The following is a 21,899-nucleotide window of genomic DNA, read 5'->3' on the forward strand; positions in this document are numbered from 1 at the left end:
GTGCAGGTTACGCAAGCGTTCCGACATGCTTTCCGGTGCGTGTAAAAGAAAAAGAAAAAGGTGTGTGGGCTATCTTGCGGTGGGAATCCAATGGCTGGAAGTTAACGCTCACGTTTAACTTGTGAAACACTATAAGGACTCTCTGTAGTTGCTTGTTATGAAACGGGCTGAGCCCTATTACAACAGTGGGCGTAGAAAAGTTAAGTATAGGCTAATTTATGAACGTTAACAGGGGTGTTTTGAAGGTTTCGACGCAAGTATCCGAGCGATTTAGCCGTTTTTGAGTAAATGGCAGTTACACGGGAGCACCACGGGCTCTTAGTGTTGATATAATAACATCCAGATATTTATGACATTGTCCCGGACACCTCACTGCTGTCGATGTTGTACTCAATATATTCAATTCGTGAATTATGCTTTTCGAAGTTACCGAATATTCTTATCTGTTTGAGTAAGAGATAACGATTATTATGTGAGTAAAGGAAGAAATCCAGATGCAATTGGTAACGCTTCCGAGTGACTCTGCTACAATGGTCACCCGGGTGCTGCGGAAGTTCATCAGCTGAGTTAGCGACTTCTGCTGAATAATGTCCACTTTTTCAGTTGATGTCTGTTTGCCGCATTTACGTACGTAAAGGAACTCATTATTTAGAGAATCTGTCCATGTTTACACCCATTTACAACGAATCATGGGGGGCGGCGGGGAGGGGTGGGGGCTGATGTAGTACTACACATTCCACCTAAAGCATCAGACGATATACTCTTACTGTGTTCCATTACTGCAACTTTTTCTAATTTGGAAGCCCTTCAGTTGACTAGAAGTCCATTTCGGGACTGGATTACAATAATTGCCCCATTTTTTTTTTTTTTTACCAAGCGGACTGCACGGAACCTTTATATTTCAGTTTGTTTATAAATAAGAAAATACTTGGTATTCGATTCGATCGCTATTCGAGCGCCCCAAGTTTTCTTTGAAAAGCGTGGCAGCGCACTTCCGCGCGGTTTAATATGGAAAGCGCTGAAGTTGCGCTGTTTGCAAGCGATGACTGTTTGGTGAATCTTATTGCAGAAAGTTGGATTAGTTGGAACTTTGTTTTTTTTTTGTATTTCCAGAGGTTAGGTATAAACACAGTATACTATAGGATAAGGCAACCTATGACAGAAAGGATTTCAACTGTCCCATTCGCGTTTTGTTGTCTCTTCTTCTCCTAGTATTGTCTATTTCTCTCCCAAGCGTTGAAAATTAATGAAATGTTTTGTAAAACCTATTCTAATATACGATATTTTGTCCAGAGCGCTTTGCATTTTCTATTGCTAATGCGAGATGGTGAGTTAAGCAAGTTTCAGCGAAATGCCATCCTTTCCATGCCAAGGTAGCCGCGTCAGTGTTGCAGCTCGGGTTGTGCTTACAGACTGCAAAGGCACCCCACAACTTTCGCCGAGGCCACTGTTACATGAAATTAGAATAAAGGATTACGTGTGCATTTGGTCCTTGAAGAAACAATCGATTATTTCAATACCCATGTTACTTTTTCTTGCTTCCGTGACGAGACCGCGTTGTCCTCACAGCGACGTGGCTCAGTATAAATAGCACAACGAGCCCTCTGCGCGAGGTTTGAACGCTGACGAACCGGTCTCCTTGGAGAGCGCTGTCTTTTAATGCGAGAGCGTTATAAGGGCCCCATGTTGCAGAAAGTCTGGCGTCGGACGTCACTTCGACAGAAAAAATTTCGAACCAAATTCAGAACCGCACATACGCAACCACTCTTCTACCACTAGTTACTCATACCTTGTCTTTCATTCTTTACAAAGTTATTCCTGGGAATTTTGAGAACGGCAACCCACAAAGAAATGTAATGAAAAAGAAAGAAAGAAAAATGACAGCGCATATCTTTTATGTTAGCACTTCTCAGACTGAAATATTAAAAGTGCGAAACAATAAGAGGAGATCGACCGTTGCTAGAGCCCTCGCTTCTGCTAGAAAGCTTGCCTTTATGCATAGCCTTCGCCGCCAGCGTTTGCCGGTAAACGTTACGGTTACATAAGCTGCAGTCGCCGGGAAGCATGAAAAGCAGTCAGGGCTCTTTGAATGCTATCGCGTTCCACTCGTGAAGACGAAGGGTAAGCGTCCTCCACTGTTATTTAAGGTATCTCAGAACGAATCACCGCGACATACTGCGTGACCATCTTAGACTGCAACACGACTGCTTGTTGTCGCAGGGTTGGGCCGACACGAGCCTGGTGGGTGGGCACCAGGTCCCGACCCCCAACTTGGACGCACTGGCAGCCCACGGCCTCTTGCTGACGCAGCAGTACTCGTTGCATACGTGCACCCCTTCCAGGGCGGCTATTCTGACTGGCCTCTACCCCATCAGGATGGGTAAGGGACGCCGAAGACAGCTGCGTCGATGCGGGCACGCTGGCTTGACACACGATTCCGTGAGCGCAGTAGTGACTTCAGTATGCGTCATAACGAGCTGCGCACATTCCATGTCGTTTTAAGGTGAAAAAAAAAACAGTAACTTCTCTCGGGCCAAGCTGGGAAGGTCAAGAATAAGAAGAAAGAAGAGCCCAGTCAGTGGGCTTGAGCCTGTTTGGTGCATACTTTCAGAACATGTGGTCGCGTGCACAGTGCACTTGCGCTGTGAAGGGTGTCATATTCTGAGCTTCGCCACAGCTTAACTCAAGCAAGTACTGGTGTCTTGACAGAAAGTTGCATAGTTGATTGCTGTGCCTGTCAACAGCCGAGTGGCCTGCTCGACAGTACACGTCGTCATAGTACTTTTTTTACGCAAAATGATGAACTTGGTGCCCATTGATTTTTAAGCACTCTTTCTGAACAGTCACTAAACATTAAATAAAAAAAAGCTCGAAATCGACTCGCATTCACGAACTGTCAATGAAATGTGTCATCATTAAAGAATGATAAATTTTACATGTTTATTTATTTATTTATTATACATACTTTCAAGCCACTAAGGCACTACAGAAAGGAGTGGTACATAACAAAACAATGTAATATGCAGACAATGGTATACAGAGAAAGTTAAGCGATAGCGTGGTAGACTGCTGTTTTGAATGAAGATATATATATATGTGATCTGAATGATGGAAGCAGGAAGGTGGTTCCAGTCGACACTTGTGTGGGGTAAAAAATAATCATAATACTTGTTCGTTCGGGTGGATGGGACGGCAACTTTATATCTGTGGTCAGAACGGGATGAAACGTAGAAAGGTGAGGTGATAAGTTGATTCTTGAGCACGTGGTTATAGTGATAAACCTTGTGGAATAGGCAAAGACGAGCACATTTGCTGCGTAATGAAAGATCTGGAAGATTCAGGGTTTTTTGCATACATGTAACACTGGAATGGCGGGAATAGTTCGATAAAACAAAAGCGAGCTGCTTGATTTTGAATTGCTTCAAGGTTTACGGTTAGTGATGCTTGAATGTTATCCCAAATGGCTGATGCGTATTCAAGTTTTGAGCGAACTAAGGTTTTCTAGAGTGTTAATTTTACCGAAGTAGGAACGGTAGAAAAGTTACGACGAAGATATCCTAGCATGTGATTAGCATTAGCAGTAATATAGTTAGTATGCATATTACATGAAAGATCATTAGTTATGTGAATGCCAATATATTTGTGAGCGTTAATGGATGCTAATGAAGTGTCATTAAGTACATATCGGCACTGATTGATATTGCTGGCCGTACGGGATATGCGCATCGATTTACACTTGCTAGCGTTCAGTTTCATGAGCCATTTCTTAGACCATTGTGAAGATCTCCTTGCAGTTTATCTGAATCATCAGGGTTAGTGATTTTTCGGTTTCTTAAGCTATTTTTAAACGCACCTAAGCGGACAAACGGATACACTTGCGGGTTTTGCCACACGGAACACGAAAACGCAGTGGCTGCAGAAGTACATCACAGTCAAGCGCGTCATGCACAACTTGGCCCAAAAAGTTCGCGTGACTGGACTGACTGCGCTGCTTTTAGAGCGCAGCTCTTAGGTGCCCATTCCTGCGGCGAGCGTCGGCGTCGTACCTCGTAACGAAGCGAACGAGCACAGCGATAGATGAGAGCGAACGCGCAGCGCAGCGAGCGATGAAATTACGGCGAGAGCAAAGATAGTGCGAGGAGGAAAGCGGGGGATGAGGCTGTGGCGAAAGCGTGAGAAGAAAAGCGTAGTGTCGCGAAAGACGGGCTATGGTGACGACCGCTACGAGATGGCGCCATAGTAGCGCGCGTCGTTATGGTTCCTCCGTGCGCTCGCTCGCCTTCGCTCCGTTCGCGGGGGCGCGCGCATCGAGGCACACTACGCGTCGGCTTTTCTCCAAAGCGCTGCATGAGCGGAGCGTTGTCTGCGGCGGCTGCTGTGAATCGAGCTCACGCGTCATCCACGTGCTGCCTCTCGCGATCTCCGATTAGCGAGGCAATCGCGCCACACTGCGATCCGTTTGCAACGTGCCGCACGAGACAGATTGGCCGCGCCAGCCGATATATCGCGAAATGAAAACACGTATAGAGATGCGCTCAAAATTTGCAGTTAGGGGGTATCGTAATTGTCGGTGAATTTTATTTAAATCTCGGCCTCTGTACGAGCGTGATAAAACGCTTCATCACGAGCGACCGCTGTCCGACAACACGGATCAGCTAACGAGGGAAATTGTAGACATTTGAGATACAGTAGACACATAAATAGTATTTCTCAATCAAAAAACGAAGACTACAAGAAATCCTGTTTCTTTCGCAGTAGCCGCCTGTGACAGATGATTTTGCTTTAATTTAATCTATGCTGGATGCCTTTTGTTTTCTCTTTTTTCTCCCTGTCGCACCATGGTATATATGCATTGACCTCGTGCAATAAACCATCACTTAATATTAGTGCCCTGTCCTTGCCTTCTTTGTAGTCTTGCGTGCCTTGTTTGCGCTGCCCCTCACGCAATGCAATGCCATGCAACTATATAGTCTATCAATATGTTCTTCTGGACGCGCAAATAGCAGAGCAAAACAAGGCGTTGTTGGGCCACTGTTACAAGCGCGAAACGCGCGAATGTTAACAAGAACGCATGTCCCTGTCTGCTGCACGTACTGTTGAGAACAGAAGAGAAAGAAGCGCGCATGACCACGCGCACGAGCCAGGCGTCGTGGGTTTCTAATAAAGAAGTCGCACCGAGCAATCGCAACCGACGGACGCGCAGTAACTTCGTTCTTTTCCAGTGAAGCTACACGTACAGTGAAGCTACGTTATGCCAGAATTGTTTTATTCGAAATGTCGCTTTATTCGATGTTTTGCATCGTACCCCACTACAGTTCTTGCATTTGAGACCGGATATTTCGAAGACGAGCGGCACCGTACTCAACTTGGTAGAAACCGTGCAGTGTATACACAGTGACCCTTTGGTTTTCTTTGCCTGGAAGCGGCAAAGAGCGCTGTGAAGGTCACTTCGGCAAGTGACGGAAGTTCGCTGGGACTCCCTGTACCACGCGATCATGACAGAGAGACAACAAGGCGGCTTCGCACTGGCGACAGCAAAATTTCGCCGCTGTCATGTCGGCGCCATTGAGCGTGCCTTTGTGGAACTCTCATGATGCTGGAGTGCACTTACATATAGCTATCTTAGAGGAACTCCACTCATAACGAAGCCCACTTTGTGTTAATCATTTGCGGCCTCGATGGAGTAGTGAAACTCAGCGTGAAGTCGGCTTGCTTTGCAGGTTTACAGCATGATGTGCTGATTCCTGCTCAGGAGGGCGGCATGAACCCGAATATACCCACTTTGGCCGAACGACTCAAGAGCCTTGGTTACAAGACGCACGGTCTCGGAAAAGTAAGTGTACAAGCTCCGCACGCTACTCGCGTGCAGAGCTGTTTGCGCAAATCAATGAGTGAGTGTTTCAGCACGCCGGACGGGCATAGGACACTTTTCCGTCGTATACGGTATGATGAGGCGCTTTACGTGATTGTCAATTGTGTTTTAACAGTCCATGACATAGCTTCGTCAGGGTGAGCAGAAGTGCCGTAGTTGGGGTGGTCTTCTTTAATCTAGTGAATTATCTTTTCTGCAAGTTTTGATTTGCGTTTATTTGGCTTGAATGGGTTGCTTGGTAGAAAAAGAAGGACAAGCTTTTCATTAATTATCGTTTTTTTTCGCCCGAATCGATGCGACGGCACATTAGTAAGACGTCAGTGATTTGAAAATATTTTCGCATGTTCGGTCCAATTTTGTTCGGAAAACTTATGAAAACTAAGATTGGGTCTTCGAAGACATCTTCGCAATACTAAAGGACGCGCCGACACACCATAACACCGTGCCTAAAATACTTGAGAGAGGGGTTTACAATGTGGTTGTCGCTTTATTGTGTATGTATAGCATGTTGCACGCTGCCACAGCCAAAACAACCGGTCCTTCTTCGCTCACCTTCTCTCTTCCCCCGACGCCGCATGTCGCTCTTGCATTTCGTCTCTCTTGCTCATCGCTTTTCGGCATAGCATGCGGCCGCCGATATCGGTCTTCAGCCAAGCCACAACTTCCTCCGTTCTAACCGCCCGCCTTTTTCTTTCGTCTCAGTGGCACCTTGGTTACTCCAGCGCCGAGCTTACTCCCACGCGGCGAGGCTTCGACACCTTCTATGGCTACTACAACACTGCCAAGTACTACTTCACCCAAGGACTGAACTTCGTGAGTTCCCTGCGTCTGATCGCTTGGTCGTTTGTTTGTGTGCCCATTTACTTTTGTAATATCTATTGCTTGTACGGTCACTAGATTGTTTTATCGTTTTGATTTCCTTAGAGGGAGTGTGGTTCGTTGCCTATCCTCCCTGGTTGGGCGTAGCTGGCTGCCGTCTGCTGTGGGTCGGTCGGCATCTCTGCAGATATATTTGCGAATATGTATATGGAGGTTTTGTCTTGCACGATTGACTAATACAGGGAATAGTGCAAACTATATATAGCGTCAGATACAGCGCGAATCGAGGCGGCCCAGGGTGGCAGGTGATGCACGTAAGCGTGGACGTGAGCTCCAACACAAAGACGTCTTCGTCGTCATTTTATTGGCTACATTCCGTTTTGACCACTCCTTGACATTCCTACGTCATCGATCCGCCGCCTCCACTTGGTCGTCGTCACTGCGATGCCATTTCGTCGTCACCACGCCGCCGTCGCCACGCGGTCATTATTATTGCGTCGTCGTTTTCTATCGTCACCACATGCCGTCGTCAGCCGGCGTGATCATACATTCATTGTCATTCCGTCATCGTTATGCCATCGTCATCACGACAACGTATTCACGCTTTCGTCATTCCATCGTCATCATGTCATCGTCGTCGTTGTGCTGTCGCCATGCTGTCGTCGTCACGCATTCATGGCCATACCGTTGTGATGATGCCCTCACGGTTGTTCCATCGTCATCATGCCGTCATTATGCTGTTGTCATTATATCTTCGTCATTCCTTCTTCGTCATTGGATCGTCGTCATGTCAGAGTCTTCATTACGTCGGTGTAATACCAGCATCGCCATCCCAAGGCCGTAGTGTCATCGTTATCATGATACCGTCCTTTCGTCGTCTTCGTCCCGCCGTCATCATCGTCATCCTATTGTTATCATGACCGGCATCGTCATTCCATCTTTATCATGCCGTAGTAATTTCGTCGTCATAGAGTCGTCGACATGGTCGTTCCGTCGTCGTCATTCTGCCGCCTCTCATGGTGCATCCGCCTGATGTGGTGTTTGGATTTCGGCGTAGCTTGCGAGCGGCGTAGCACATAAACATAAAAATTGCATTACATTGAAGTTGAGATCGTTGTTGCGAATAAGCATAAACATTGCATGAGATTACGCGTTGCACACGATCAATTGTACGCATCACTGTCCGTTACATGGGATTTAATTAACCGCTCCATTACAGCTCCGCTTCACGTAGATCCCAACATGTGCGTTGGCTCTGCGCAGTATTTTTTGAGGTTATTCGGGTGCTCGCCACTGATAATAGCGATTGGCGAGACAAGGAGACCATTGCGGCTGCCATCACCACTCGTGGATGGCGCTCAAAGGGCAACTGTGGCGTCCTTTTTTAGCCATGTTAGCATAGTGTGATTTTCAAATGACATTGCATGTCTTGTCGGTGGTTCGATTTGCTTAGAAACTCATAAATAATTTGAAATAACCAATAAATGAGGTACTGGCTGCTTCGTATTACGCCTAAGATGAGTGGACGACGTCAGGTTCTTCATTATCGTAATGTAAGTATGCAGAAGGCGTGCTAAACATGCAGTGCACGTGGTGCTCACGCCAAGGAAGCGAAGCTGACGATGTCTTATGACGACACGGGGAGCTTTTCCAACTCTTTGCGACTTCGAAAGTTCTGAGAAGTGCCTACTAAATATCCTCGCTCTATAAGCTTAGCGAATTCAGTTGCTGGTTGTGAACGCTGAATTCGAGAAACTTAGGAGTTTCCCACGTCGGCGCTGTCCACTAACTTTTGTCTCCGACTGTACGTGAATAAATGCTCCGCACGATTGTATACTCTATACAAGTGCTCGCGCTTCAAGGTTACCATAATTGAAGTGCTTTTAAATGCTGATTATATCCATCGTTGCGCTTCGACGGATATTCGGTGCATTGTGAGCGAGCAGGTGTAGCCGACATTGGGTATTTTTATTGCGATAACAGTTATATCGACACTGCATGCAAATTTCCGCCGTCGGCAGTGGCGTGGGTGCCGCCGTGAGGCTCCGTATAAAGTCCAAGTGCGATAACATCCCGGCAGCGCGCCGTATGTTTCAGGTGTGAGGGAAAACTTGTGAGGGTGAGCCGAGGAAGGATGATGGCCCGACATGCGGCGGCGGCGTTTTCTCGCGCGCAAGGGAGGTAGGCGGGGAGGGTGCGCGGTTTTCTCACGCGTGTGTGTGGGGGGGGGGGGGGGTTAGGATTAAAGCAAACAAAATTGTACACACTGCCGTTAGTTGGGAAGCATGTAATTGGCCTCTATACTAAAGCTTCGCTTCACATAGATTCAAACGTGTGTTGAATCATCTGCATTTTGTTTTCAGTACGACATATGTGGCCGCGACTTCTGGGACAACGAAGATCTGGTGAAGGATGCGGACGGCGTGTACGACCTTGACCTCGTCACCGACAGGGCTGTCGACATACTCGACAGACATGACACGCACAAGGTTAGATATCCGTTGTTTCACACACACACACACACACACACACACACACACACACACACACACACACACACACACGCACACGCACACGCACGCACACGCACACACGCACGCATGGACGAACACGCAGGCCCGCCTTGATGGCTTAGCGGCTAAGGCGTTGGGTTGTTAAGCACAAGGTCATGGGGGCCCCTTTTCGATGGGGACGAAGTGCTAAAACGCCCGTGTACCGTGTATGAGGGTGCCAGTTAAAGAACCCCATGTGATCAAAATTAATCTGGAACCCCCCCCCCCCCCCCCCCCCCTCCCCTGGCTTGCCTCATAATCAAATCGTGGTATTTAGCGCGTGAAACCCCCGAATTTACTTCTTTAACGCACACGCGCACGCAGACACGCTCATTGAGCACGTACGCACACAAGTTCAGCCCAAAAGTGACGCTACAGAACATCTGGCTTTGAACTGCCCCAGGGAAACGAAATTGCTATATACATGATACCTTTATGTACAAACGAGTGAAACGGCCTATATAGAGGCCAATCCTCGTTCGCAAGAATACAAGGGTCGCTCTATGTCAAACCTGGCACTGGTACATGTTGATTTCTCAGAGAATGTACATAAAAAAAAACACTAAGCAGAAGTAGTGCCTTACGCTATACCTCTTGCTTCTGTACGCGACAGCCGCTGTTCCTGTACATGGCCAGCCTGGCGGCGCACGGCCAGACGGACACTCTGACGGCTGACGCACCTGAGAGAAACCTGGCCAAGTTTCCGTACATCGGCGACCACAACAGGACACGCCTCGCCGGTGAGTAGGGCACGCTTGGAGAGGCAAGCAGAGAGACCACATTGAATGGCGCCACCGCCACGGCGGCCTCGCATGACGAGCAGACTTGGAGCCCGGGCTGCGTATTGTGCGCCGTCTACGGACGCCGCCGTCTTTGCATGAAATACGAACATTTCCCTTCCTTTTGAATCCCGCAACGTCGATAAAGGGGCACTAAGATTCGTAAAGTAGGTACAGCGAAGAGAAACGTAACTTGAACTGTATTAGGAAGTTATGCTTCTACTGAGAGATGTATTTGTTATGATAGAAAAGCTGAGAGGTCGGACTGAATCAGTGCTCTGGCCTGCATAAAATAAATAATATTTGCTGATTCCACGCGCTGTGTGAATCGGATCAAGCGAAGCTTTCATTGGCGTTCGTGAGGAACGCTGTTCCTGCTTAGCGATATTTTGCAAGTAGAAGCCACACTGCCCAGTTGGACACATTTACACTGGGAACTGCCTCGCTCAACATAAAGCTGTTGAACTCGATCATGCACATGCCACGCATGACGACGACAAACCGGGAAGGCATGAACATGACTATGACGACGGCACTAGAATCAACGGCGAATTGAAGACGACGAAACGATCAAGACGACGACGTGACGAATGCATGATAACGATGTAAATATTGCAATGACATGAGGACGATATCACGGGGATGGCGTGGCGACCATGAAGACGACGATGGAGCGACGCGGTGGAACGTGCAAAGAGGACTCCGTGAAGGAGGTAATTACGGAGATGAAACGACGACGACGGCATGGCGATAATATGATGACAATGCTGAAATCGTTAGAATAGTATGACTGAACGGCACGACGACTACGGTATGACGATGCCGGAACGTCGGTGAGGGTATGACGACGGCGCCACGACGACAATGGAAATCAATACGACAAAATGACAATGGAACGACCAGGACGACACGACGATCATGCCATAATGCCAGTGGCATTATGCCGACGGAATGGCGACGACGATGCGATGACCATTTAATGGCAACGCTGGAATGACGACGACGGAATAACGACGACGGCTTGACGACAAATACATGGCAACAATGGGAGGACAACAGTGGAATCACTGTGACAAAATGACGACGATGGAACGACCACGACGCACTGATGACGACGGCATGTTGACGTTGGAGCTAGCGTCCGCGCTTACGTGCATCACCTGCCGGCACGGGCCACCTCGATTCACGCTGTATCAAAAGTATAGACAGCTGGCAAGTTGGTGCGGTTGCATTCCTGAAAACTGTGCATGTTACAGATGGGACAAGCTTAAGAAACTTGACAAGGACGGGCGCCTAGTTATTTAAAGGAAACAAAACATTTATGGTGGTAGCCCCTCGTACATACGTCGCGCGATCAATCGTGAACAAAGGAAACACCAACAAACACCAGGATAGTTATTCGTGCGACACGTGCTTCGAAGGTATACGCAAATTCTTTGTCTGCGAGGGATAATGACGGCTGGCTGACGCATGTGTCTCCAAGTCATTTGATATGAAACGCCTCCATGCTTTCTTAATTTGTTTTATCTCTTTTCTTGGAAAGAATCTTGATATCTCCGAAAACCGGTCGACGACGACACGCCCGTCCTCGTAAAATTTCTTTTGCTTTCCAGCCTTTGACTGTGTCTGGCACCGGCCAATCCCCCTAGACTGTAGCAAGAGGCAATTATGACAAGGGTACGACGACGACGGTGTGACGACGACATAACTTTCAGTATGGCCCACGTATTCGGCAAGAACTGCATCGATTCGCACTATCCGGTGTTTGTTTGCACTAGGTCCGGTCCCGGGCAATCGTCCAACACTACAGCCAGGAGCGAGCGGAGGTGACTGGAACGACGATGACGGCGCGGTGACGACGATGGAACGACCACGACGGCATGACAATGACTCTGTGACAACGATGCAATGACGACAGGGGCACGACGGCGATGGAGTTGCGAAGGTGGATTGACGACGAAGCAGTGACGATGACGAAACGACCGCAACAGCGTGTTGGCGTTACTGGAGCTCGCGTCTGCGCTTACGTGCATCGCCTGCCTCGTCGGGCTGGCTCGAATCGCAGTGTGTCCGGTGTTTGATTGCACTATGTCCGGTATCGGCCAATTTTGCAAGGCTGTAGCCAGGGGAGCAAGGACGTTTGCGAAGGCGTAAGCGATATTAGTGTCTCATGTTTTTGTTACGTTACATGCGGTTCTAGCAAGCGACCTCCTGTTTCGACCGGAATGAAATATGTTTCACGTCAAAACGAAAGAAAGGTGGCAGCGTCGCCTTGAAGAGAGAGAGAGAGATGCAAACTTTAGTCATATGCTGGAGATGCTAGCTTGGCTGGTCGTCGAACACGTTATTTCCAGGTACTGGGTGATAAATATGTTATACACAACGATCACGTTAGCACACAAACAGCACCAGACCTGCCAGCTTTAGAATCCAAAAAAAAAAGATACTAAAGTGGAATGCAAGAAATAAAATTAAATTATGGGGTTTTACGTGCCAAAACTACCTTCTGATTATGAGGCACGCCGTAGTGGAGGACTCCGGAAATTTCGACCACCTGGGGTTCTTTAACGTGCACCTAAATCTAAGCACACGGGTGTTTTCGCATTTCGCCCCCATCGAAATGCGGCCGCCGTGGCCGGGATTCGATTCCGCGATCTCGTGCTCAGCAGCCCAACACCATAGCCACTGAGCAACCACGGCGGGTTAATGCAAGAAATAGTGAAATACCTTGAAAAAGTACTTAGATTCATTTTATTATTTTTTTATGTTTACTGTTTACTAGAGATTCGCAGATGTTGTTTTGTAAGGATGCTGTAAATTGGTACTCTGATCGATATGTCCCGCAGACAAGCAAGAATATTTATCAAGTTTACTAATGCAATATTCACGTAACGGCTATCGATGATTCGGTTGCCGCTGTACATTTGTTTTACGCTTTACTTATACGCCTGTGTAATCAATAGGTCCAAAAAGTCGGGCCGTGTAGTATTACTCGGCGACTATATTTGTCTTTGTTTTGAACTAGTTGTTTTAGCTCTAAACTATATGCAAATTAAAGAAAATACATCACAAAATATTTGTGCGAATACGACATTCGTAAACGAGCGCTCAAAGTTGCGTCATTTTACGATGGGTCATTTTACGATAAAATCGTAACAGTCGACAAGTATGCAGCACGTACTATCACACACACACACACTCACGCAAACAGTGGAGATATTTTTACAAAGTTTCGTTAAGGCTTGTGGCCCGCAAGAACATCAGTAGCGCTCTCTTGGCGCGTAACGCCAGTCAGCTGTGACGTCATGGATCTTGTGAGTCTATGCTCAGGCCTAAGTAACTTTATCGGTAATATAAAGATGGCGGTATTCTAAAGGAGCCAACGACGGGAACTCGCCAAGTTTCAAAAACACGTGATGCGCCACAACAGCCGGAATACGCGAAAATCGTTATGAGTTCATGACGTCACAGTGACATAGCAGCGCTGTGGTTCCGAATCGAAACTTAACAAAAAAGGAAGCAACGTTTGACCTTTAACTTCTTGTAATCACCCACTTACCGCGAAACAAAATTTTTAAAAGAATGCTCTATCAGTCTAAACTGATTGTGGGTTTCTGTTTAACATCCCATGAAGCTGGATTGTCAGATTCCGCCTCTCTAGATTACGTCAGAAGCGTGACTCCTTCATGCCGTGAGCGCCGTACTGGTAAGCGCGAAACGATCCTGCAACGGAAGACTCGCTATAGGTCCTCGTGACGTCATGACATTCGAACAACGTTTGCTAGGGCCGGTACTAAATTTCTTACCGATAAACCAAGGTTACATTGCATAACAAAAGAAACAATGATTCAACGAGGGAAATTGTAATAGCCTTTTCTCAACAAAAAACAGCCGAAACACACGAAAAGGCTTCTGCATTCGTGACGTCAGACTATCGTAGTTGCGCTGCGACTCGGGCGCACCTTTTGCTTGCCCTCCAGTTGACTACATAATACGGTATTTAATCGAAGGGTGCGCGGTTACATACTTAACTCACTGGGAAATAATATATATATATATATATATATATGTATATATAGTTCGAATATATGTTGACCCATATCATTTTTCTGAAAAATAAAGAACTTTGAACATGACACACCTTTATTTACCGTAAGCTCCACCACTAAATCTCGCGAGTTGGTGCCATATGCTGCATCGTCGTCGGAACTGCCCGAAAAGTCGTCCTCGTCCGATGGTTCGCAAGCGTCCTAGGCACCGCCAAACAACGCTGTCCTCGGTGCCGTCGAGCGCGTTGGATATATGTACGCAGTTTCTTTGAGCGAATCTACATAATCTCGAGACTGGCTTTATTTACAGTGGGCGCGGCGGAAGAACTCCGTTAGCTCGGTAATTTTGCTAGCTTCGTTCACGAATATAGGTCGATAGCTCATCTTGGGCAAAGTATCATCCACAAGCTTCTTCCGCCGGCGGTTTGCTGCTCACTGCAGCTAGTGGATTGATCTTCGTCGCCGCCAAAGATGACGAGGCACCTCTTTTTGTACAATGAATGCATTTTCAACATTCACACGTTACATATATACACGAAGGCAAATGGGGAGCACATGCGTCGAATAGGGGCTAGCTTGCTTCGGAGACACTTTGCCTGGCGTCTGCTGCAACCCTCCTTCTACCATAGAGTTTCCTACAAAAATCCTTCTACGACTCCCAACTCCAGACTGAGTACTCCCACGACACTTTCCGCGCGCTCGCCTCCACGTCCCCTCTCCCTCGGTAAACCCGGGCTTTTACTCGACGAATGGGTTTGGTGGCTGCACCCACGGGTTAACCGGCCTGAGCCCGCATCTTTTTTGCAGACGTTGGCCTTTCGAGGCACATATCCGACTCTAGTGCGCGCTCAAACTGTGCAGGTTTACAGTCGACGTCACAGGCAACATTTTCGAAAGAAGAAAAGAAAAAAAAAAGGTCGGCCTTTATTCGAACAAGTATGATGGTCTTGAAGGACACTTCAGCAGATTAAGCTTAGCGTTGCTTGTTGGTGTGCCTTTATAGTTGTTGTACGCGACGAATCCCTCTCAATGTACGTTCGATGCTTACTCGAGTGGCTGCAATACCCTCCTTTGGTCACATTACGAGTACGTCAAGCTAAACCTAGCTTGTTGCGGCTGGCTCTCACCAGGTGCGGTGGACGCATTGGACGAGTCCGTCGGCCGCATCGTGGAGGCCCTGCACAGACGTCGCATGCTCGCCAACAGCGTCATCGTGTTCACCAGCGACAACGGAGGCATGCCGTGGGGAACGTTCTCGAACGCTGGCTCCAACTGGCCGCTGCGAGGCGTCAAGGGCACGCTGTGGGAAGGCGGAGTCCGTGTGCCGGCGCTGGTGTGGAGCCCACTGCTCGAGCCGGGTTCCCGCGTGGTCATGTCCCGACCCGTGCACTTGGTCGACTGGCTGCCCACTCTGTACTCGGCTGCCGGTGAGTGTCGACTCCTGAGGGTACCGCTAAAGAGAAACGCCGAATCAGATTACACTAGACAACGTTTTTTTGAAAGTTCTATCTGGATTTATCTGCTGCCAGAAAAGCGGGGAGTCCGCAGTAAATGGTCTAGTAATCAACAGGAAGCCAAAGGGGTGTTTCGAGTAACGAAGGCCTCAAGAAAGCTAAAAGAACGCGAAGGTTAAATTAGTAACAAGTTAAGCGGAAGGTATACATGTGAAAGTGTGACATGGAAAAGACTGAAGAGGCAGTTAAGCCTGGAATAACCGTGGAGGTTACAAACGTTTAATAAAGGTAACGTCTGTGCACCAACGATTCAATTCAATTCAGTTTTATTGATAAGTAAATTAGTACAAAACAATGCTTAGGTGAAAAATTATTAAGCAGATGAAAGGTGAAACAAGTTGACTGATGTCATGCATGATCCTATAATAAAAAACAAGTTGCAAAATCAGAGCAGTACAAAAGTACAAAAGAAAACCAACACAAGATAACAAAAATTAATGCCCTGGTATAACGTGTCTTCACGATAAATTTGAAGTAGGCGCAGACATTCATACACAATGGCGAGTTCATTAGTAATTTTTTGTTTCAAATAGGTAGCTCTTTAATTGAGATTATAAGATGGAAAGGGAGTTGCATTGTTTTTAGTCACTAGGTAGGAAGCTCCATAGTGATATCGCAGAAAAAAATAGTTTTCGACAGTGTGCACCTTATGGAAAAAAAAAGAAAGACTTTAATAGGAAAACAGGTGCAGCTAGCATTAACCAATATGTATGATTGCTTCATATTGAAGTAAAGATAGCGATGAAAACCTTTGAAAAATAATAGACCAAGATTATAGTAGAAAGACAAGAATAAACGTAGTACGGCATTTTTAATAAAGAACGGAAGTGAGTGCGATTGTCGAAGTGCGAAATATATAATGTGAATAGCTTGTTTCTGAAGGGTTAGCCCCAAGCACGTTTTCTTTAGGTTAATTTTTAGTTTATTTATAGTGGATCTATTCTGAAGAGAGTTTAAATCTGTTTGAAGGTTGAACAATACATGGTCAAGGTTGGTATGGGAAGAAAAAATGGTGGTATCATCCTCACATAATATGCATTTCGAAGTAGCTAAACACTGGGGGAGGTCATGGATGAAGGTTAAGAAGAGAATCGGGCCCAAATTGAGTCTTGAGGAACACCACATTTGATAGTAATTGGATGCCAGTTAACAACATTAATAGCAATGCGTTGTTTCCTGCTGTTCAGAAAACTACGTAAATGGTTCGGGGGTAGTTATGCCATAACGCTCCAGTTTTATAAGAAATATGTTGTGGTCAATAGAGTCAAAAGCCCTTGCAAAGTTGACGAAAATAGTTACTGCATAAGTTCCATTATCAATACGTCTTTTCATTATGTCAGTGAAGTTTGCAATATCTATATTCGTAGAAAGCCCCTCACTCTTCTCGGTTTCTCTTCTTGACCAGGCGGCCGCGTCCGCGACCTAGGCACCATCGACGGCCTCGACCTATGGCCAGCCCTGTCCAAGGCGAAATCCGAAAGCGTCGAATTCTGGCCTCGCAACGAGTTCCTCATCAACACTGACTCCGCTTCTGGGCTGGCGGCCTACCGGGACGGCAACTACAAACTCCTCGTAATCTCAAATCGGACGTCCCAAACGCCTAATCCCTTTGGGGAGGACGCGCTCCAGCAACATGTCCCCACACCGGGGGGCATGCCCGACTTTGAAAACGAGGAGGCCGCGGTGGAGCGCCTGGACCGACTGATGAAGTCGTCGCAAGCCTGGAAGACCCTGAGGAAGCTGCTCGGCCGCGGAGGTGGTTTCGTAGTGCCATCCGGCTGGCGTCAGAAGGCTACGGTGCGGTGCTCACGGGAGGATCGCTCTCTGCCGGGTGTCGAACTGCATGGCGAGGGCCAATACCTGTTCGACATAGAGCGTGATCCGTGTGAACTCAACAACCTGGCGTCCAGGAGACCGTTGGTAAGAACAGATTACGGAATGATGAACTGGTGGGAAGGTCGGCTTGCTCAAAGACGAGATTATTAATGCGCAAGCATTCTACGGCTCAGGAGGCGGAAAATCCGCCGTTGCCGCGACCGACGATGGTCATAAAAGTTCAAGTGGTCCAAGTGAGCCAATCGAGGCAGTTGATGACGTCAATTGAGGCAAAGCTAATTAAGAAAGAGTGAATGAGGCGAATTAGGGCAGGTTTAATTAAGAGAGAGTTCATTACGGCACTCGAATCCACGACTTTTGACGTTAAGATGAAGGCAATGAAGGGACAGTTAATTAAGGTAGAGTTAATTTAGCCACTCGAACCCACGCCCTCTGTTCGCAGTCAAACCCGCGACCTTTGTTGTTAATTACGGCGAAGTTAAATTAAATGATGACGTTTTACGTGCCAAAACCACTTTCTGGTTATGAGGCACGCCGTATTGGGAGACTACGGAAATTTTGACCACCTGGGATTCTTTAACGTGCACCTAAACCTCAGTACACGAGTGTTTTCGCATTTCGCCCCCATCGCAATGCGGCCGCCGTGGCCGGTTTTAGATACGGCGACCTCGTGCTCAGCAGTCCAACACCGTAGCGACAAAGCAACCATGGTAGGTGGCGAAGTTAAACGACTGAAAGGGCACAGTGATCGTGTGGTGGTCGACCCGCTTTCGCATCGTCGACGTAGGGATAACAAAGTGCCCCTTGAATTTTTGATCGAAGTCGTCTATAAAGACGACTCACAAACTTGATTGGGTAGATAAAGTGGGACTTAGCATGTGTGACGCCCGATTTGACAAACGGGGCAGCCATGACAGCCGCACCTCTAGTTCGTCGCGGCAGCTTCAGTGATGGCCCAGGAGAGATCAGAAGCGGATTAAAGGTAGCCTCTGGTAGGGTGACTCCGGAGCGGTGCTAAGGGAGATTGAGTGGGGCTCAATGCTGGCTGTTACGTCTCAGTGGCGTGGTGGGGCTCCCCCACTGGATCAGTCAGTGACCGCGATGGAAGAAGTACAAGAGCAAGTGGGCCATTCGCGTTTGTAAGAAGCGCATTATACTGAAGGCGTGGGCTGTTCGGAGAAAACTTTGATGGATTTCTTCTGCTTCAGCTTAGTGGGGTCAGCAGACTCTTTTCCCTGCTGCTTGGTGTTTCAACCTTCCTCCCCATTTCCCTGGCACATTTCGACTCCACTATCTTCTTCTGCTCTTGCCGTTGTAGTCGATGTTCGTTGCCCCAGTTCTCGCCGATATAGCTATCGGTACCATAAGGACGCTGCCTGCTTACTCCGCAGGTTGTGGACAGGCTCTCCAGGAAACTGAAGCCGTACACGGAAGCTGCAGTGTCACCGCTGAAGATGAAGGTCGACCCGACGGGGCTGCCCTATGTGAACGACTGCGTCTGGGCACCCTGGAAAGACGTAGCGCAGACGGCAAATCGTAGCTGCCCCTGCCCGTGACGTTTCTGCAAACCAAGTCTCAGGGTTGGTACACCTCCTTGAAATCCTTGAAAACTCTTTAATTTAGAAAAAGAGATTCAAGGGCCCTGAGAGCTCCTTGAAAGTAATTGTGCTTCCTGAATACCTTAAAAACTGCGGTTGCGGGGGACATTTAAACATTCAGAGTAACAAACTTCGTATAAGGGCTATGCCATGGACGCTGCTTTTCGGGAATCATGCAATCCCAGATTATATTCCTTTAAAAACGTGGCTATACGCAGCCACCAACGAAAAACTTCTTTAAATCACTGTTGTCCTCGTAGTGCTGAACAAAGCCAGATGAAGCGACCAATCTTGTGCCATTATGTTTCTTGATTTTTTCCTAGTTTTGCTAATTGGTTCACACCGCAGTGATTATGGCTGTATTTTCGTGCCCTAGGTCCTAAAAATGCCGGATGGGAAAGCATCAGCCATTTGGCATGAACAAAAACACAACTAACTCTCATGCCAGAAGGCGATCGACGTTATTACACAGGGAGTCAACTTAGAAAAGCCACCTGCAGAGCTTAGCTGTAAGGAAATGTCCCTCTATGTTTTAGTATATGTGTGCGAATAAGGTATGTTTGCCCCTCCTTGAATTTTAGCCTTTGGTTTACTTGAAGACCTTGAATCGTCCCTCAATTTTGGGTCGAATGTTCTGTACGAACCCTGGTTAGTCTACTGTTCCTGCAGTAGTCATACTGGGAGCCTTAACGGCGCAGAGGGACTGGTGTGGCCAGATAACGCTTGGTGTAGCACCATGCGTACAGTACGGATCATATTAAGAGGGAATGTCAAATTAGTGTTCGAGCAATGATTGTCACTAAAATAACATAGGCAGGCCTACAAATCGGACATTTTTTTATAGATGGCTACCCATCATACACTAATGCTTTCTTTTTTTAAGTAAGAGAAATGAGGGATGGAATTAATTTTACTGAAACACTAATATTTTGTCAAAAGTCTGGCCCGTACTGTATATGTAAGGCGATTTCCCACTAAAGGGAAAAAAATGCAGTTAACCTAAACTGATGACCCGGCGTCCAGATATATTAAATGCGCCACTGTGGCTGGTAGCAAGGATTCCGTAAGCGAGGAACTTGCTGAAAAGTGGCAGAGAAATGTTGCAATCAATTTAGTTTCTCGAAAAGAATCATAGGACCTCTACGTCAAGTGTAACCATGTCTAGAAGATAAGCTTATCAAGCTAATTTAATTGCTTATGAATGCATGAGCGCAGGTGCAGATGATTAAATTGAACAGATTTTCGTACACAACGTTCCCATACCGCACTGTTGGCGTTGAACTTACGGAGAAAGTGGCGTTTTTATCTTTTTCTTTTTTGGTTGTTTTTCCCCCGCAGCTTACGACCACGGCAAAGGTGGTACGTGGCACACAAGATGACCTCCGATCCTGGCGTTGAGGCACCGCATGCCATGCTTGCCTCCGTCTGTTTTTTGGGCGATACAGAATAAAGCCTAATGTCGAAGTTGCAGGCAGGGCTGTCTTCAGTTGACAGTTTTCCAACGACGGGGTAATCACTTGTCGAAGGACAAACACACACTGACACACCATCAAGGTAGGAATTTCGGCTGCATATTTGCCGTAAGCATCTCTCTACGCTGAAACCATAAGCGATTCCCTATACGAACATGTGGTTTGGAACAAACAACAGACGAAGTAATGCTCGTACATATTTTCATAAATGTTTAACACAGATGGTTAGTGCAAAGGGGAAGTGACAGAAAGCAAAGCGATGTAGATGTCAAGTCAGGCGTGGATATGGGAAGATCGCGTCAGGTGTGCTATATGAATGCATAGTTCTGAAAACGAACACAAACGCCGCAATATGCGGCCACCCGCTTCTCGGCGTGCTAAGTTCATTTATGCAGTACCTCACTTTTTTGAAAATGCCCAGAACAGTACAAAGAAGGAAAGACAAAAAAATAAATAAAACAACCAAAGAAAACAAAAAAGAAAGAAAAAAGTCTTAACCTTCTTGCAATTTCAATTCTTCGGTTCCAAGGGCGCATGAGAGCAGAGCTACTCCTTGTGCGCTTGATAAGTCTTCGAACGCAGACGAAAATAAATAAAAAGAAGAAGAAGAACAAGAAGCATATTTGTACATTAAATCGAATGAAAGTCGTGTCGAGTATTGGGACCCTCGATGCGCTTACTTTGACCGAACGAGGAACCGCGCCCCTTGGAAGCCCATGCTCACTGCATACAGACAGACCCTTGATGGTAGCGGAGTAGTTCGCTTTTACTCTTAAAGAACGAGATGGTTTTTTCGGCAGCGCGCCCTCCCGTTGCCTCAGCGAAAGTGCGATCAGCTGTTCGAATTGCAACGGGTGTTTGCTGACGCACTGAATAACCCATTCCTACTACAAAACTTAGTACTGTAGAGGGAAGACGTGGGCAATAGTTGGCTGCAAAACAGCGACTGGCATATCAAGGGATGGAACGAATCTGCGTGACCAATTCCACGGACCACTGCTGCATAAGGACCGACTGTGTCGCCTGACTTTCGCGATGCACGGCTTTCCTCGAGGATAAAATAATTCACTCATCCGTTACTCGGAGCCGACTACAAACAGAAACTTATACGAGTCCCGTGCAACTAAAAACTTTCTACCCCGATATATACGAGAGCGATTTGTGCAAGCCATGCAAGTCTGTTAGAGCCACCCTTCAACACATGTTGTGGGGATGTGAAATATACCAAAATAAAATGGCAGTCTCCCCAGAAAATCTACGGGCGCTGTGGTCGGCCGTGCTGCTCAGCTCAGAACACCAAACCAACTTTGGGCCGTCCAGCGAGCCAAGGAAGCCGCACGGGAGCAGCAGCTCCCAGTGCCCATCTAGGCGGCCCCAGGCCCGGGCCTCCCAATCACCGGATTTCAAA

General features: G+C 47.2%; 1 protein-coding gene across 1 annotated transcript; it reads left to right on the forward strand.

The window, feature by feature from the left end:
* The first annotated feature begins 689 nt into the window (after positions 1-689).
* On the forward strand, positions 690-21,882 carry LOC126521406 (arylsulfatase B-like). The gene is made up of 10 exons (XM_055066072.2): positions 690-709; positions 2,115-2,380; positions 5,721-5,833; positions 6,575-6,685; positions 9,055-9,180; positions 9,857-9,983; positions 15,202-15,498; positions 16,991-17,505; positions 18,813-19,001; positions 20,358-21,882. Exons 1-9 carry the CDS (start codon positions 690-692, stop codon positions 18,975-18,977), a joined length of 1,740 nt encoding a protein of 579 aa, XP_054922047.1. The 3' UTR covers positions 18,978-19,001; positions 20,358-21,882.
* The last annotated feature ends 17 nt before the right edge of the window (positions 21,883-21,899 follow it).

Source organism: Dermacentor andersoni, chromosome 6 (genome assembly GCF_023375885.2).
Source record: "Dermacentor andersoni chromosome 6, qqDerAnde1_hic_scaffold, whole genome shotgun sequence".
Classification (NCBI taxonomy): domain Eukaryota; kingdom Metazoa; phylum Arthropoda; class Arachnida; order Ixodida; family Ixodidae; genus Dermacentor; species Dermacentor andersoni.

Bases quoted from the DNA above. Each gene is read 5' to 3' on its own strand.
- LOC126521406 (XM_055066072.2), top strand. From the start codon at position 690: ATGGGGGGCGGCGGGGAGGG. The intron at 2,381-5,720 runs GTAAGGGACGCC...CTTGCTTTGCAG, and splicing joins CCTCTACCCCATCAGGATGG to GTTTACAGCATGATGTGCTG. The intron at 9,984-15,201 runs GTGAGTAGGGCA...GGCTCTCACCAG, and splicing joins CAACAGGACACGCCTCGCCG to GTGCGGTGGACGCATTGGAC.